At 37.5% G+C, this 16148-nt stretch overlaps 2 protein-coding genes and 1 non-coding gene across 4 annotated transcripts in view; 1 reads left to right on the plus strand and 2 right to left on the minus strand.

Moving 5' to 3' along the window:
- ASF1A (anti-silencing function 1A histone chaperone) lies at nt 1-10460 on the plus strand. 2 transcript variants are annotated; one of them, XM_085318565.1, is made up of 5 exons: nt 19-81; nt 1205-1287; nt 2332-2447; nt 6947-7123; nt 8829-10460. In XM_085318565.1, exons 3-5 carry the CDS (start codon nt 2433-2435, stop codon nt 9039-9041), a joined length of 405 nt encoding a protein of 134 aa, XP_085174691.1. In that variant the 5' UTR covers nt 19-81; nt 1205-1287; nt 2332-2432; the 3' UTR covers nt 9042-10460. The 2 variants fall into 2 exon arrangements, with proteins under 2 accessions (XP_085174701.1, XP_085174691.1); XM_085318575.1 differs by lacking the exon at nt 1205-1287 and having other exon boundaries at nt 1-75.
- The window catches only part of MCM9 (minichromosome maintenance 9 homologous recombination repair factor), a 47093-nt gene that overhangs the window by 18090 nt on the left and 12855 nt on the right, over nt 1-16148 (minus strand). The gene's annotated exons all lie outside the window — the stretch shown is intronic.
- On the minus strand, nt 13418-13491 carry TRNAI-AAU (transfer RNA isoleucine (anticodon AAU)). Its single transcript has one exon. It is a non-coding gene; the product is annotated as a tRNA-Ile (tRNA).

Here is a 16148-nt window from a genome sequence, read left to right on the forward strand (position 1 = left end):
GAGCCTCGGCGGGGCCATCGCAACCGGCGGCGCCAGCGGTGTGAGGGAAGGGGGAAGAAAAACTTCAGTTCGGAGGTGATAGTATGTGTGTGGGGGGGAGGGGGCTTCTGTTGTTAGGTCGGTTTCGTCCCGCCTGCTTCTGTAACGGTTGCTGCTCGCACGTGCCGGTGGCCGGAACGCGGAGCGAGCGCGGCCCAGGCCCAGGCCCCGGCCGCCCGCCGCCGGCGCTCCCGGCTCCAGAGCTCCCCGGGGCGTTAGCCTGCGAGGGGGCTGGCTGCCTCCGCTCGGCCTCGCCTCCCTGGAGGTGCCCCCGGCCTGCAGCCGGGCAGCGGGCCGGGCGTCTCGCCTCGCCTCGCCTCCCCTTCCAGTTGTGCCCAGCTGCGCGTCACGCTCCGCACTCCGCGCGTTTACATCACACATAATCCAGGACAATCGGGATGAGAAGAATTAGTGTGCCGCAAAATTCTCCATTCCCTTCCCCCCTCTGAGTGCAAGCTGGGCTACCGGAYAAATGCAGGACAGTATCTTCCACACAGAAAACTAAAATTAAACTTAACCTTCCTATAGTTTATGAAGAAAATGCTGTGGTTATTTTAGCTTTCACATGCAAATATATCTGTCTGCTGTCCTTTTTTTTTCAGGCAGTCGTGTGCACTACTAGTCTAGAAGTAAATTCATAAAGTCTAGCCCCCTCTTTAAAGTTCTCATTCCATATCAAGAATCCTAAAAAGCACTGGATCAACCTGTTAAACATGTAATTTTAAAGTTACATATTTAAAAAGTTTTTTCAGTACTAAATATTAGTCTAAAACAAGTTTCATACTGTACTCCTGGAATAATAGCAAATGATGGCATGATAATCTTGAACAACGTAGCCTAAAAGTACTCACTTGTATGTGTGGTGACTTGCACTGACCTTGACAAAACAGGTCACTAATTCACCTGGATTAGTAGCCTGCATGCAGTATTGGCAGTAGCTAATAGTAGATGCTTACAAGGTAAATAAAACCTCTGATACAGTACCCGGCCAGTGGTCTGTACAAAAGAATAAAATCACTTCCTAAGCCCTGATAAGTAAGTTACTTTAAAGCTGAAAACTTGTATTAGTGCTAAGTGTGATAAACAAAAGGACTGCATTAATGAAGAAAAATAGTTGACTGCAATCCTAAAGCAGTCAAATTCTGGTAGTTTTTTCTTGCTTAAGTTTCAGTCCTGCATCAAGAAACTGTAACACAGACCTTTGGATTTTGTGGAGGATGCGAATAAAGTAAATGGAATAGGATACAGGTTAGTGCTTTTCCATACATAATCAGGGTGCTACTTGTACAGTAAAAACAATATAAAATGTACCATGTCCATTTTTAAGGCACTGTTTTGAAACAACAGTTTCATTACAAAAATTACTGAATTTTTAGTCACATTCTTGCATGATGGTGGCCATGTTTTCTTATATTAAAAAAAAAAAAAACTTCTAGGGTTAGTTTTATATGCCTGTATCTATACATGTGTTCTTAAATCAGAAAGTGAAAGTGAATTGCTGGCCCAGAAAAAGCCAATGAATGCTAATTTGCTATTTCAGTTTTCAAACACCTATGTTGGAGAGGGCAAGGCAGAAAAACCTATGAATTGTAAGAAATGCTCAAATTTGTTGCATTATGTTTGGAAGCAAAATGTTACATTTAATGTTTTTGCCTGTAATTCCATTTCAGGATATGGACAAAATCCTAACACCAGTATCTTCAATGAGAATATGATCTAATCACAATTTTGTATATCAGGTCACACAAGTTGTTTGTGAAACAATGGGGGCATACAGATAGCATATCTGGTGCTTGCATGGTGGATGCTTTTATTCAATTAACTACCTTACTGGATTTGTATGGTATAAGATATGTATATGAGTGTGTAAAAAGTGGAATTTGTTCCACTTTTGGGAAGGAAGTCAATGCTTAGGGCATGCCACACTGAGGACGTAGGCTTCATTGTTATGCTGGGGCCATTCAGACAGCTTTTGATACAATTCTGAACACATCTGCCAACAAATATGTGAGTCCTGTCCTCGCTATAAAATTTGAAAATTAACTTGACTAAAGAAATAGGGGGGGTTCCTCAAGTACTAACTAAATGGAGAAGGATGGTGGGATGGTCCAGTTCATGCGAACTAGAACTTTTTCCATGATAACCTCCATGAAGACAGGTCCCTTATTCCTTTAGGCCAGTTGCTATAGAATAAATTTTACATGAAGCAGAACAGTAGAGAGGCAAGAGTGGAAGATCCTTAACTGTAATGATAAGTAATTTTTTTTCTTGTTTACTTTTCTTTTACTGTAGATTTGGAATGGAAAATAATTTACGTGGGTTCAGCTGAAAGCGAGGAGTATGATCAAGTGTTAGACTCTGTTTTAGTTGGACCTGTTCCTGCGGGCAGACACATGTTTGTATTTCAGGTAAGTTTGTTGATTCAACTGTTTCTAAAAGAGTTGTGTTTGATGTTTAAAGATGACTGTATAAAACTAAGTGGCACTCAAAAAATAATGGTTAGCTAGAAAAGTATTTCAGACATCTCTTTATGTATGATGCACCTTACTTGAAAGTCTGTTCATGAACTGATGGTTTTTGCACCTAATATTTCCATCGTAATACTTTCACTTGTGGGATCAATAATTAGCGTTATTAATATAAGCACTGTTCCTGTAGCTACTAGTAATTTTGACCAGTCTGGTATATAAACATACTCCAGGCCACCCGATACTTGAGTGCCTATTATCTGGTTTACGCTAGCATGATCAGCTTAGTTCTGCTGGTTGGTGGCAGTTGCAGGCAATTTGGAGAATCAGGTTAACGTAGACAACTTCTTCAGAAGATATAAACTGTAATTGTAAAACTTGGGCAGAACAATCATGAATTCAGTTCTGTTTCAACTGTGACATTTGACTAAGCAGGCTAAATTGTAATACAATATAGTAATTTGTAAAATAAGACAGAATTTCAATGGTAGGTAGCAGACATTTAGGAGGTGTTTGAAATCAAGACTGTCCCACAAATTCTGGAGTTTGACAATGCTATGAAATACTTCTGTTAAAGCCAGAAGTTATTAAGAAGGAGTAACTGAGGAAAGGAAGATGGAGAAAGAGCAGTACCAAGATGGCTTAATATCCTAGTCTGTTTTCCATTTTAGGTCAATGAGAGGGGAGAAAAAAATAAAGCAGACTTAAGTTTTAGACAAGCTTTTATATCAATACTATAATATTTAGCTCATTTTTTATCTATTTATCCAATCTAATTATTAGTATTTTGTCTTGTAAACTGTCAATAAAATCCATCAGCTGGAAAATCAGATTTAAACAGAACAGCTTACTATATAGGAACTATGCTACCTTCCCAAGTGCTGGAAATTCATGTAACTGTTTTAAGGGCAAATACGCACTGGAGAACAAACATTTTTCAATGAATGTGCGTTTCTTATTCCCCATAGTCATTACAACTGTTTTAAAAATATATTGTTGAGGTTTGTGAGACAAATGTGTAAGGCTTCTTGATTAAACATGTAAGCCTCAATTACTTGAAAGCTTCAGGGTACATATGAAACTTGCAAATAAAGGGAGACTTTCTAACAGGGCAGGCTAAAGGAACAGCTATTAAGATGAGACTGGAGGCTACACTTATCAACTACATACGTGCAAATCAATCTTGAAAATTCCTGTTTGGTTTTGGAGCTAGGCCTAATTTTTAATCACAATAAATAAAGCAGATGTTTAACAAACTCATCCTTTATTAACAATTCTTCCATTTTCAAGCTGCTTTAGCTTATGGCATTAGTTGATCAGAAGCAGGTGATCCTGTAGTAGCCTTGAAAGAGGCTATCCTGTAGCACTTTATCCAGAGAAAATAGCTGGCATTTATAGTTGTAATTTAAAAGATGCATTAATCTCAGTTAAATTAAAGATTCATTGTTGATGGTGATGAGAAGGAGTGTCGGGAAGGGGCTCATAAAGGTATATTTTAGTTGTGTCACATAGGAAAACATGGAAAATGAAATGTGTGGGGTTTGCAGTTTTGGTAGAATAGACTCATCAATTATAGCCTGGTTATAAATGATAAATGACACTACAGTTAAATTTGGAGTAGGTCTATAAACATTCTGTTTAGATTGGAAAAGGTACTGTAAGAGATTCAGTACATATTTTTCTTATGCAAGTAACTGTGATCTAAGTACATGAGACTTCAAGAGCATTAGTATGGAGGTGAGGGTAGGACTCTGCTAATGTGTACATAGGAGGCTACCAAAAAACCAAATGCTGTAAAAAGCATTTGCTGATGACAGAAGTTACTCTACTCATCAAACTGAAGCTGCCTGGGAGATGAAGAAAAGTAGTGTGGGAATGCCAGAATGGGGGCAAAGTGTAGAACTGCAGGAAGTACATAATGTAAAGAAGAGAGATGATATTCACTAGAGACAGCATAGAGAGAGGACTTTTGCACAGATTTAAAAATTTTCAGATATAATCTACTATATTTTTTTTCCTAAATAGAAAAATGGCTGAAACAGCTAATAAATTGGAGTATCTCACAGCAAAAATACCAAGGATGATAAAGCTGCCTTTGTGAAACAAAAGCTGCATGTATTAGTTGAGAAGTCGGCCTTATATTCAGAAGATAGAACGTTGCAATTCCCAGACTTAAACAATTGTCTCTTTTAACATTTGGAAAGTTTTTAATTGTTAAAGTCTCACAGCCTAGCCTATTTGGATATAAATGCCAAGATAAAAGTAGTGAAACTTGATTCCTCATCTCTAATTAAATGCACTTGAGGATTTGTAATAAATTCTCAGAAACTTTGTTTTGAAGCTGTGGATACTTAAATAATTTACTCTCTAGGAATATGACCTTACACTAAGTTAGCTACTCTGCAGTAATGGCTCTCTGTTTACATATACCATTTGGAAAAGCAAGGTAGTTCAAGACAACATACAATGTGAGTGACTACATAAATATCATAAATAATTTCTACCTTTAAAATGGCATATTAAGATTTAGTGCTTTTTATACAGGAGTTAATCATACTGCCTTCCTTTGCCTACCAAAATACCTGCTTACTGCTGCTTGCTTGTCCCTTCCTCATACATGTGTTCTATCTTCCTTTTCATTTTTTTTCATCTCTTTGTGATCATCTTTTTCCTGGGGAATTAGGAGGTTTGATAGCCAAGGCATAAAGTTTTAAAAAAAAATTCTGTGAAAACTTATTTTTTAAATAGTGTTCAATTTCTCTTTGACACTCAGCAAAACAAGGCTTGAGAGTTGAGCAGGATTATGCAAGAATATTTCTGTAGATTTGCAGCTGTATCATAGGACATTATGTGACATAAGATGACAGTGGAAGGCCAGAAGAGCTAAAATCCCAGGGGATGAATCAAGTTTTGTGGAGCTTAAATGAAACAGTATCCTTTTGCAATATATTGTTCTATAATTTCTCATTGTGGAATTTTAAGTAATCACATGGTTCTGAGCATTGTTAGAATAAGACTGCTGAATTAAAATAGTGATTTCATCTGTACTGGAAATTCTTGTGATTTCTTGATGCCTCTACGCTTCTCCTACTCCTTGGTCATCTTTTCCATTTCTCTATACAAGTTAAGAAGCCATTTGGTCATTTTCTGTTCCCTTCAGGACTGGAGGAAGGTGTATTGCACTTGATTCCCTTGTTGTTTCTTCCACCTCTGATGGATTTGTACCTGAGGGGTCCAGTTCATTTAATTCTTTTGCAAAGTATCTGCAGCTCCTTTTAAAAAGCTAGAGTAGTTCGAAGGCTCAGAATTGAAGTAACAAAGAGCACAAGCCAATGATGCGTGACTGCTAGGTCCAAATTTTGCAGTGCTAGAGAACATATATACTACAGGAAAAACAGCAATAAGAGGGACAGTAAGAATTAATCCCATTCACCTCTGTTCTCAGGCAGGATTCATTACACTGGAACCATTCTAATGTGCATTGTTAATACTAACTTATCACAACACGGGTGTTAATTGCTGGCTTCAGGTTTCATGCAAAATTGTGAATATGAGGCAGGTTCATTAATGCTTAGATTTGTGTTACTTCATTTTGGTCTGAGACTCAAGGTATCGTATTTTATCAATAAATGATTAGCTAGTATTTTAAAAGACTGATCTAAGCCACATTTTGTAAGACAAATTTCAGGAATTATTTAAAAACTGCAGTGCCATGGTAAGTAAAGACAAAGAGGGAGATAATCAGAACTGTCTATGAATTAGAATTACATACTGGTAATGTATGACTGGAAATATGTCAAATGTCTCAGAGTGATGATGCATTTAACTGCATACATTTTAACAAACTTAGGCATGTGGAAGGAGGCAAGAGACAAAGCAGTTTATTCCTTTCCTGAAAAATTTGTGGGACATCTTAAACCTCACTGTCGTCTGTCCTTCTCTTCTTGCTGAGTATAACTTGCAGTCTGTTTTTAAGGGTTTAGTCTTGTTACATACATGCATATAGACCAATTTAACTTCAAAGGTATGTTGTTTTTTGTTTGTTTGTTTGTTTTTTAAACTGTACTGAGTTACCAGGATGGGCTGGAGAGCAATGGCACTGTAGAACTGGAGGGATGTTAGTACACTTGCTCAAGCAACAGTTCAGCTAGTCAAACATTTAAAAGCACTTTTAGATCAAAACTCTCTAATCACCCTTGAGAAGACTCAGCCCACAAAATTACTGCATTCTAAGTAATTCTGTCTCTAGAGGATAGTATCCTAAATTCAGGGTTGATGTTGTTGAAAAAGCAGGTATATTTTCTTATTAACACGAAGAAAAAATTGAAGCTTGCATATAGTCTACTTAGCTGCTAAGATGTACTGTTCCAGAGTCTCCTGCTAGATAGAACATACAGTATTGATTTTTATTTTAATCAACCTTTCCCTTTCACATTTAGGCTGATGCACCGAATCCAGGGCTTATTCCAGATGCAGATGCAGTAGGTGTAACAGTTGTGTTAATTACATGCACCTATCGAGGTCAAGAATTTATTAGAGTCGGCTACTATGTAAACAATGAATATACTGAAACAGAACTGAGAGAGAATCCACCAGTAAAACCAGATTTTTCTAAGGTAAGACATATTCTGTTGTAGTCATGTATCAAAGCTACACTTACGAGGTTTTCTTAAACAAAACCAAACCCCAAATGATGCTATGAAGTACATGAAACCGGACATCAAATAATGGAAAAAGACTTTGTGAAGCAAATCAGAAGTGCCATGTAGTTGCCATTAACTTGGAAAACATTCAGAAACCAGTAACAGTTTCTGCTGGCTGGAAATACTGACTGAACATTATTATTTTACACTAAGTTTGTGAAGYAAACTGCTGGGTTCCCTCTACCTCTGCTATTGCTGACAAGATGGTTCTGTTCTGTGGAAAAACAGAGAATTACATTTTTTTTTTTTTCTAGGACTATCAACCTGGAACTAGGTTTTAAGCATTAATTTAACACAGTCCCTACCAACCTGTACTACTGTTAGAGCTGCAGTTTCTGCATGTCACTAACAAACAAACTCAAAAATTTATGGATAAAATGAGGCAAGAATATTGGTAACCTAGTAAGAACAAGTTGGATGACTAGACAATCAATAGACAATTTGACCAAGTATAAAGTTAAAAAAAAAGAAATTCAAAAAAAAGTCTTTTAAGGTAAAAACTGAACCAAGACAAGAATTAAAATGAGCTGTGCAGTAGACTTACTTGGACCTAATGCCTTGAGAAAAAAGAACACTTGAAAAAAAAAAATTAGCGAGTCAAAATCCTGTGAAAGTTAGCTTGCTCCTATGAAAAAGGACAGCAAAAGCTGTCATGTATTTGTATAAAAGGTTCTTAATTTAACTTTGGGACAGAACTTAAACATACAAGAAGSAGATATGGTTATTAAACCTATTTAATTGTAATTAATGGGAAATAGGTCTGTTAGGTTGAAAAAGAAGTGATCTTCTCAGTTGGCATGAGGGGAGGATTATTTAATACGAGARCACTTCTTTGGGGAATAAAATCAGTATTACTACCACAGCAGACTTTTCCTGCAACCAGTCTTAACTTTCATAATGAGTTACCAATAGCTATAATTTGCTTTCCTACCAAGTTAACTGTATTATCTTGAATATGGTGAAAGGTTTGGTGAAGACTGGCTTTTTTTCTGTATTCATACATGTAACCTTTTAAAAGAAAATGAGGTTCATCCATGAGAAACAAGTATATGAGTAGTGTCTAGGTGTGTCCACTGCCATTCTATTAATATATTTCAAATCTAAGGAATGTTTTCTTTCTTTCTTTCTTTCCTTTTTTTTTAAAAAAAAAAGCTTAATTAACTTAATGAAAACAATCTGAACATGCTAATATATGGAAAGGTTGTAAACTTAGATGAAAATAGACAGTTGATGGAATTAATATAATTATTTCAAACACAAAATTGATGCAGCATTAAATGAAGTACTATAGCTAGCAAGCTTTTTTGGGGTGATTGGTTTCATTAAAAGCTGGCTAAAATGATAAGCACACTCTTGCAATGCTGTAACATAGTCTTGAACTCAGGAGGAACAGTTTAAAATTTCTTCAAGAAAGGTATTTTTTCTCAGGATATTAGATTAAATGAACTGTGTGTTTCTGATACATATGTAGTATCTACAGATCTACATTTTGTATGCATTATCTTTTTAAATGTTTTACACATACAAGGCTATGGRTAGTAAAAGGAAAAAAACATCTTCTGTATGCATATAAACTCCAATTTGAGAAGTATAATCCATGTATTTTCTTCCCTCTCAGCTTCAAAGGAATATTTTGGCATCTAATCCCAGAGTCACAAGATTCCACATTAACTGGGAGGACAACACTGAAAAACTGGAAGATGCAGAGAGCAGTAACCCAAACCTACAGTCACTGCTTTCTACAGATGCATTACCTTCAGCATCAAAGGGGTGGTCAACATCAGAAAATTCATTAAATGTTATGTTAGAATCTCATATGGACTGCATGTGACTAACCACCATCGTTTTGGTACTGTACATGTGTTAAACTGTAAAAACAACCAGAACTATTTCCCTCAAATTCCATAAGTACATAGTTGACAAGCAATGTGAAGAACTTGTTTTAAAACACCCTGTAGAAAGTTTATAAAAAAAAAAAAAAAACAGTATTTGAGCAAATTGTGGAATATAAATACAACTATTTTTAAGTAATTGCTTTTTTTCTCTAATGTGTTATTCTATTTGGTCTAAACTGAACCTGATTAAAGTATACATGTTCTTGCCCCCCCCTTCATTTTGTAAGCACTATTAAAAGCTAAAAGACTGAAAGTTAAAACATTCACGCAGAATGAAGCAATAATGATTTGTCCTCATCTCTGATACCCAGATTGCCAAATATAAAGTGCCCTTTAATAGCAGCTTAAGAACAAAGCTGTCATTAAGTGAAGTTCAAAGAAAAAAGTGCTCTCTTAAAAAAATAAATATATCTATATATCTCTCCAAAAATGTCCTCTTACTGTGAAAGCAGACTGCACAGTATAATTTTAGGTGCAAGCTTCTTTTCCTTTCAAGGCACATACTTGTTACTTAAAGCATGCAATTTGAGATTTACCATCTGCTATCTCAGATTTTATGAGTTTCTTTTTAAAAATCTCTTGCTGCTTGCTGTTTAGTCAAATTGTGGCTTGTTAAGGACAATGTTTCATTTGGATTTAGGTGGGTACCTCAGCAAAGAACCCTTTTTTTCAAACACTCAGAGCACATAATTGGTTGGAAAGCTTCAATCAATTATTAGAAAACTTAAACATCAAAAGGAATGGCATAAGTACTTAAAAATATTCTGCAAGATTATTATGTACAATTGCTAGTTGGTACTTTTTTAAAAACTATGCTTTATTCTTACAGTCTTTTAAACTCCTTATTACTAGTTAAAATGTCTTGCTCTTTTTCAGTTTTCTAAAACATCTGTAATTTAAGACATTTTGGTCTTTCTTTACCCTTTAAGGCACTATGCATGGGTACAAATCAAGATTCAGACCCTGTTGTGGCAGGTACTGCACACTCAAGAATACAGTGCCTGCCCTGAAGGTCTTACCATGAAGCATCCCTATTACCTGAGGCATCTTTGAAGATAAAAGAACTAGGTAGTAAATTGTAAAGACGTTAGACACTATTATGACACTTAACAATTCAGTTATTCCTTCCAATCCTCATCAGCCTTGCTATAATGTGTATTATATGTGACTACATATGCACTTAAAATTGTAGTATGTCATATCAGATTACAAGAGTATAGTTCACTAGTTACTGGTAACCACAGGCACTGTGAACCTGTGTAGGTTCCAGGCCCTTTAAAGAAAGGTAAATTTCATGATGACTGACAGACAGTATTGCTCTGAATAAAAATAGAAGCCTTTCTTTTTCTGCATTGTCTAATAGGGATGAAGATGTCCTATGTAGTTGCTATTTCTGTCTTTCACATCATTAGTGAAATTGTCTTCTTTTATAACACATACATATACTTATATATATATATTTTAAAAATCAAATTTTCACTGAGAGGCTGAAAGGAATAACTTGATCTAAATGTACATGAACATATTTTTTATATGGGAACTCAGCAGTGTATATGGTAGCTGAATAACCAACTTGTACTGAAAGCCACTAATATTTGGAAGCCTAAGTATAATGTATGCTCTTGAAAATCTCCCTGTAATTGTTAAAATGATGACTAACAATTTAAAAATATTAACACTTTAATAGTTGTAGACTTGACTCAACTGGTACCCAAACCAAGCCATTGCTTCAGCTGAAAGTTGAAATTATGGGAACTTTCTAAGAAGATGTATCTTTTGACTTTCACTTACATTAACACTTCAAGATTTTCATTTTTTGCATACACTCTATTATTCTATTTAAGATATCTCTTAAATGTAAGCATTGTAAATAACTTAGTTACCTGCTGAAGGCTGGCAGGATAATGAAGACAACCTTGATTTTAAAGCTATCAAACCCGTGTACCTATTAACATTAATGATTTAAATGAAAGCATGATCAAATACAAGTATATCCAGAATCCATTCACTAGTAGCATGCATACTTCTTAGAAGCAAATGCTACAGTGATGGAAGCAAACTGCATTACAGCCATTTCAGAATCAACCACAAAATAGAGTCAGCAATGCTACTTCACCCAGCAAACCAATTAACTTAGAGAAACCAGAGAGACCTTTTGCGCTGTTTAAGAGGAAAAAAAAAATCCAGCTGAGCACAGGTGAACTCGGGGGCACTAAACTTCAAACTAGACCAGATGGCGTTTTGCTGCAGTACAGTTCGGCACTACCTTACCTCGTACACCTACTAGATGTAGCTGGCCCACCGCTTTACAGGAGGAGAAAAGACCCCAAAAAAACATCACCCCACTGTGCTTGATGAAAACTAGAAAAGAGCAAATATGCCCACTGTCAGAGAGCCTCACAATCTTTGTAAGAAAAAGAGTCTTGCTAGGCTCTTTGAGAGACTGGATGCCTCTCAGGTGTTCAATGTTTCTGTCCAGATTTTAGCACTGCATACACACTTGTATTCCAAAGATTGTGTTCCCTGGCAAAATCATATTAATTCAGCACACATTTTGAATTTTAAGAAGCCAAATTCCAGTACTCCAAGTCTGATCATCAGGCAACATCACAGCACAAACTCAGTGGTATTAAAAGATAGAATGAATTTAAGTCATCTCTATACAAACTTGTTCCTGATGATGTCTCTGAAGCTTTCAAAACAGCACTTTTTAATGTGACATGCAGACAGCTAGTATAGACAGTGTAACATTACAATTTCAAGGTCCAAGATGAGTTCATCTTCCCAGACCTTTTACTTGTAGAGACCACCAGAGAGACAAGGAAATGCTAGATTCTATTAACAGCACTACTGAACTGCACTATTTTTACTCCAAATAGACTCAATTCCATTAGACAAGTGTCATAATGCTTATCAGAGGTTATCCATGTGAGAAGTTGGTGGATCACAGACACCAATATTACTGATGAAAAACATGTTTTTTATGTCTAGATGGGGGAGGGGAGAAGACTCTTACAGTCACTGTGATTCATTCATGTATCATCTTCCATCTAAATCAGCATGATGCTCTGTTTAAGTTTGAAGAGGGCAAAAAGATAGACACCAGCTCCATCATAATGGAGACTGGTGAAATTTAACTTCTCCAACAGCTCTGCAAAGCTCTACTGAAAATGCCAAACGTTAGTCCTGATATTCAAGGCTACAGTAGCTCAGAACTTTGCTACTGTAACCACAGTAACTTAGTTCATAGCAGTCAGTTTGTATCCTTGAGACCTGTGTTATGAAGTCCAGGATAGACCTGACAATCTAGTCCATTCTTTTTTTCTCTGTAAAACCTCAGCTGCTGATTTTCCTGAAGTCAGCTCAGATGGGAGGCTAGCTACTTTCCTCTATACAAAGATTGCCCACTGTAGCAGGAAGTAAAAGAAAAAAAACTCATGCATGCATACTACAGGCAAATCTTCATTTACTAGAGAAGGAAAAAGCAGAAGCTACTATCTGGACATATCCAGGAGATGTTTTACATACTTACCTAACTACCCTGCCACTTATCTGTAACACACTGGTGTACAAGCTTGTTGGGCCAGATTCTTTCATTTTGTTGAGAGTCATAGAAGTTATATTAGCAGTTGTGTGGAAGATTGCTTGTATTAGGCTTTCCAATTTGTATTTATGTTTCCAGTTAAAGTTCTTCTTGAGAGCTGGTCTTGTGCAATATGAGGCAAGCTACACAAGACAGATTGGGGAAATCTTGCTTGACTTTTGGTCTTCTCAGCAAAGAAGAACATCTAAGGAGGAGGAACCAACTGGAATCAGTAGGAAGGCTATGTTAAAGGCAAAAAACAGGTTTGTACCTGGAAAGTAAAAGGTCCTTCAAAGGGAGGGAGGACACACTTTAACATTTCCAACTTCTGGTAATGCTCTTAGAGGCTGACAGGGCACTCATGCACCACAGTATGAGTGATGTGATTAGCTTTCCTGCAAACAGAGAAAAACTCAGGAAGGAGATCTGTATGCTGCAGAAAGGCTAGAGCAGATGGAATAGACACCAGCTAAGTGTAAACAGCAACACTCAGACCTAACTGAAATGCTATGAACATAAGTAGTTCTTGAGTCTCCCTCCAGAAACCCCTTGGATCATGAGATTTTAAGGAGGGTAGCGCTACCTTTTAAGGTAGCAGGGTCCTCTGGTTTGTTCTCATCTCGCTGGAAAGATGTGGTAAACTGACATTGGTACAAATTGGGAAGAATCACAGAATTGGTAAAGTTGGAAGGAGCCTCTGGAGATCGTCTAGTCCAACCCCAAAATGGGTGGCCTGTACGGGGATCGAACCCGCGACCTTGGCGTTATTAGCACCACGCTCTAACCAACTGAGCTAACTGGCCTGATAATAGCTGAACGCTTTGTGGTGTGGCAAAGAAAATCTTGGACGATATGTAACATCACTCCCAAAATCTACTGATTGAAATAGCTGCTATTTCAATAGCAGGAGAAAAGAGTCTCTGGAAGGCCTATCTGAATGTATTATGCCAGAAGTGCGTAAGACCCAAAGCATTTCTTCCAGCCAGCATCACCAAGCTGTTGGACATGCAGTATTTCGTGTTCCTCTTAACTAGAGATCTTTAGGCACAGAGGTGTGAATAGACCAAAACTACTGCAGACAGCTGTCTATTTGGCTGAATAATCTGTTGCATGCAGGTAGCCAAGGAAAGCTCTGTCTCAGGGCAAGATCATCTTGGAACAGCATTAATGAAGGGAAATTAAGGGAATTTAAGGATCTGCAAAAGAAGAAACATTGTTACAGGTGTGACATATCTCCCATGGGCTTTGATTACAACTTCAAAATTCATTCCTCAAAAAAATCTAGCAGCTTTCCTAGAGAGTTAAGTCAAGTCCTCTTCAACTTGAGGCCTAACTGTTTAAGGAAAAGCCAGTGAAGTCATACTCTCAGGAAAATATTTTTGTGGTATTTGCTGATAGAAAATGCTGATAGGAAATTCAAGTTCACCTGCAGTTATGAATATTCGTGAAGACGAAGAATCCTGTGGTAGAAGTGAAGGTCTGAAAAGACTGCAATTGCAAAGGCTGCAGTAGACTGATCAGGGCCGGGGCATGGTCCAGATGCTGTCATCCACAGCGGTGAGTTGTTAGTATGCTGCCTGCCCCTGCCTTGGCCTGTACCAACTAGCACTCTCACAGGGGATTCCCAAAGGTAGTTTGGAGATTAGCAGGGACCGGGGACCACTACAGATAGGCAGTTATATTCAGGGGAAAATTTCTCCAGCTTGAGAGCTTGAGTACTGGAGTACTTGTTCAAATGAGAGAGAACTGTTACCATCATCCAAAGCTTGCTCAGCAGGAAGAAGCGTACTAAGAAAAAGAAAAATGGCTGTTTCAACTTGAGTTATTCACCTTTGACTGACAGCATCAGAGTGCCATTGGCATGAATATGGATAATGTCAGACATTGCAAATTGTCATCAAAAAGGTAGTACTCCCAAGGCTCTGTAGAGGCTCTGAGAAGAGAGGACAGAAAGCTGTATTTCATATAGCTCCAGAAAGGGGTATTGTACAGAACTGGAAAGCAGGAGAAACAGTTGGTGGACTCCCAGATTTTTATACAAGTTTTGCTGAAGATAATTCACAAGATTCTTTAAGCAGTTCGTCTGTGGAAGGACACAACACTGAACAAAACTTTGCAGAGGTCTTAATGGCCAAATATCCACCCGGAAGTGGCAGAATGACTAGCCAGAATGCCCAATAGCCCCAGACTTGCCAAGAGCATGCATGTGTTCGTTTCAATCCTGACAAGATCATCAAATTATTTTGTATCTCTTTCCTTCATTTTCTAAGATTACTGCCCCTTTACCCAACTTGCAGAAAAAGTCCAAGAGGAAAAGGTAAACTGGATAGAATAATGTAAAAATGCTTTTGACACTTTAACACACTAGACCAACTACAGCTAGGCTTTCAGAAAACAATTTATAGGACAAATGATGCATCCTAAGCAGGACAAAAAGCAGGGATGCATTGTTCTCTGGCATCTGGCCTTACAAGTGCAAGGATTTGAAGCAAGGTACAAAGAAAGTCTCTGCTTGAATGCTGACCAAAAGACATAAGAAGTTGTAAAGGAAAACAAAAGTTCAAGGAAAGTGTTATGTGACTGGGAGACCCACTGCTGGTCCAAGCTTCTTTTGTTTTGCCGGAGGGATTCTGCTAAGTTGCGTTAGCCGTTGACTTAGAGGTCAAGTGCTCCCATCCTCCCACTCGGGCCGGCTGGATCGACCGGGAGCAGCAGGCGATTAGGAGAGGACAGCAAGAATGGAAAGGAGCCAAAGGGAGAAATGAGTCTGTAGAGCCTCTGGGCTCACTCTTTTAGCCTGCATTCCCGACTTAACTTCTGCTTTGAAACAGAACCTCTTGTAACCTCTCTGAAAAGCGCTTCTGTTTATAACCAAAGCTCACTGTGTAACATGCTCTGTGATAATTTCTCAGTGCAATGGTGAATTTTCCTAATATTATTATTTATTAATTATTCTGAAGAGAATTAACCAGAACTAGTAATTTAACTGCATTGTAGGCTGCATTTTATGTAAGGTAAGCAACTAGTCAAAAATGGAATTTATGGATTTAGTCTTTTTACATTGGAAGAAAAAATATTCATTAAAAATTTTCTGTCATAGGAAAGCAGAAACTGTTGATTTAAAGTATGCCATTATAACAAGGAAAGCAGAACAACTTAATAGTTCTTTAAATTCACCATTTGGAGCTTCATAAAGTTCATGAAATCAGCGTGTTAGGTACAGTTAAAAACATGATAAACAGGATACTTCTCATATACAGATGGCAAAGAAAACGATTCAAACTACTTCCAAACTCCAGAGCTAGATATTAAAGCTTTAGTCCAGCAATTCTAACCATGGAAAATTCCCTGAAGTTAAACTAGGGTTAATTAGATTTCCAGCTAGCATCCAAGTTGCATTTATGATAAGAGTCCTCAAGAATTTCAAGGTGGAAATTTGGGGCACATGCTGTAAAATCTG

This window comes from Rhea americana, unplaced genomic scaffold, assembly GCF_003343005.1.
Source record: "Rhea americana isolate MKP2758 unplaced genomic scaffold, rheAme1 scaffold_117, whole genome shotgun sequence".
In the NCBI taxonomy this organism is placed as follows: Eukaryota; Metazoa; Chordata; class Aves; order Rheiformes; family Rheidae; genus Rhea; species Rhea americana.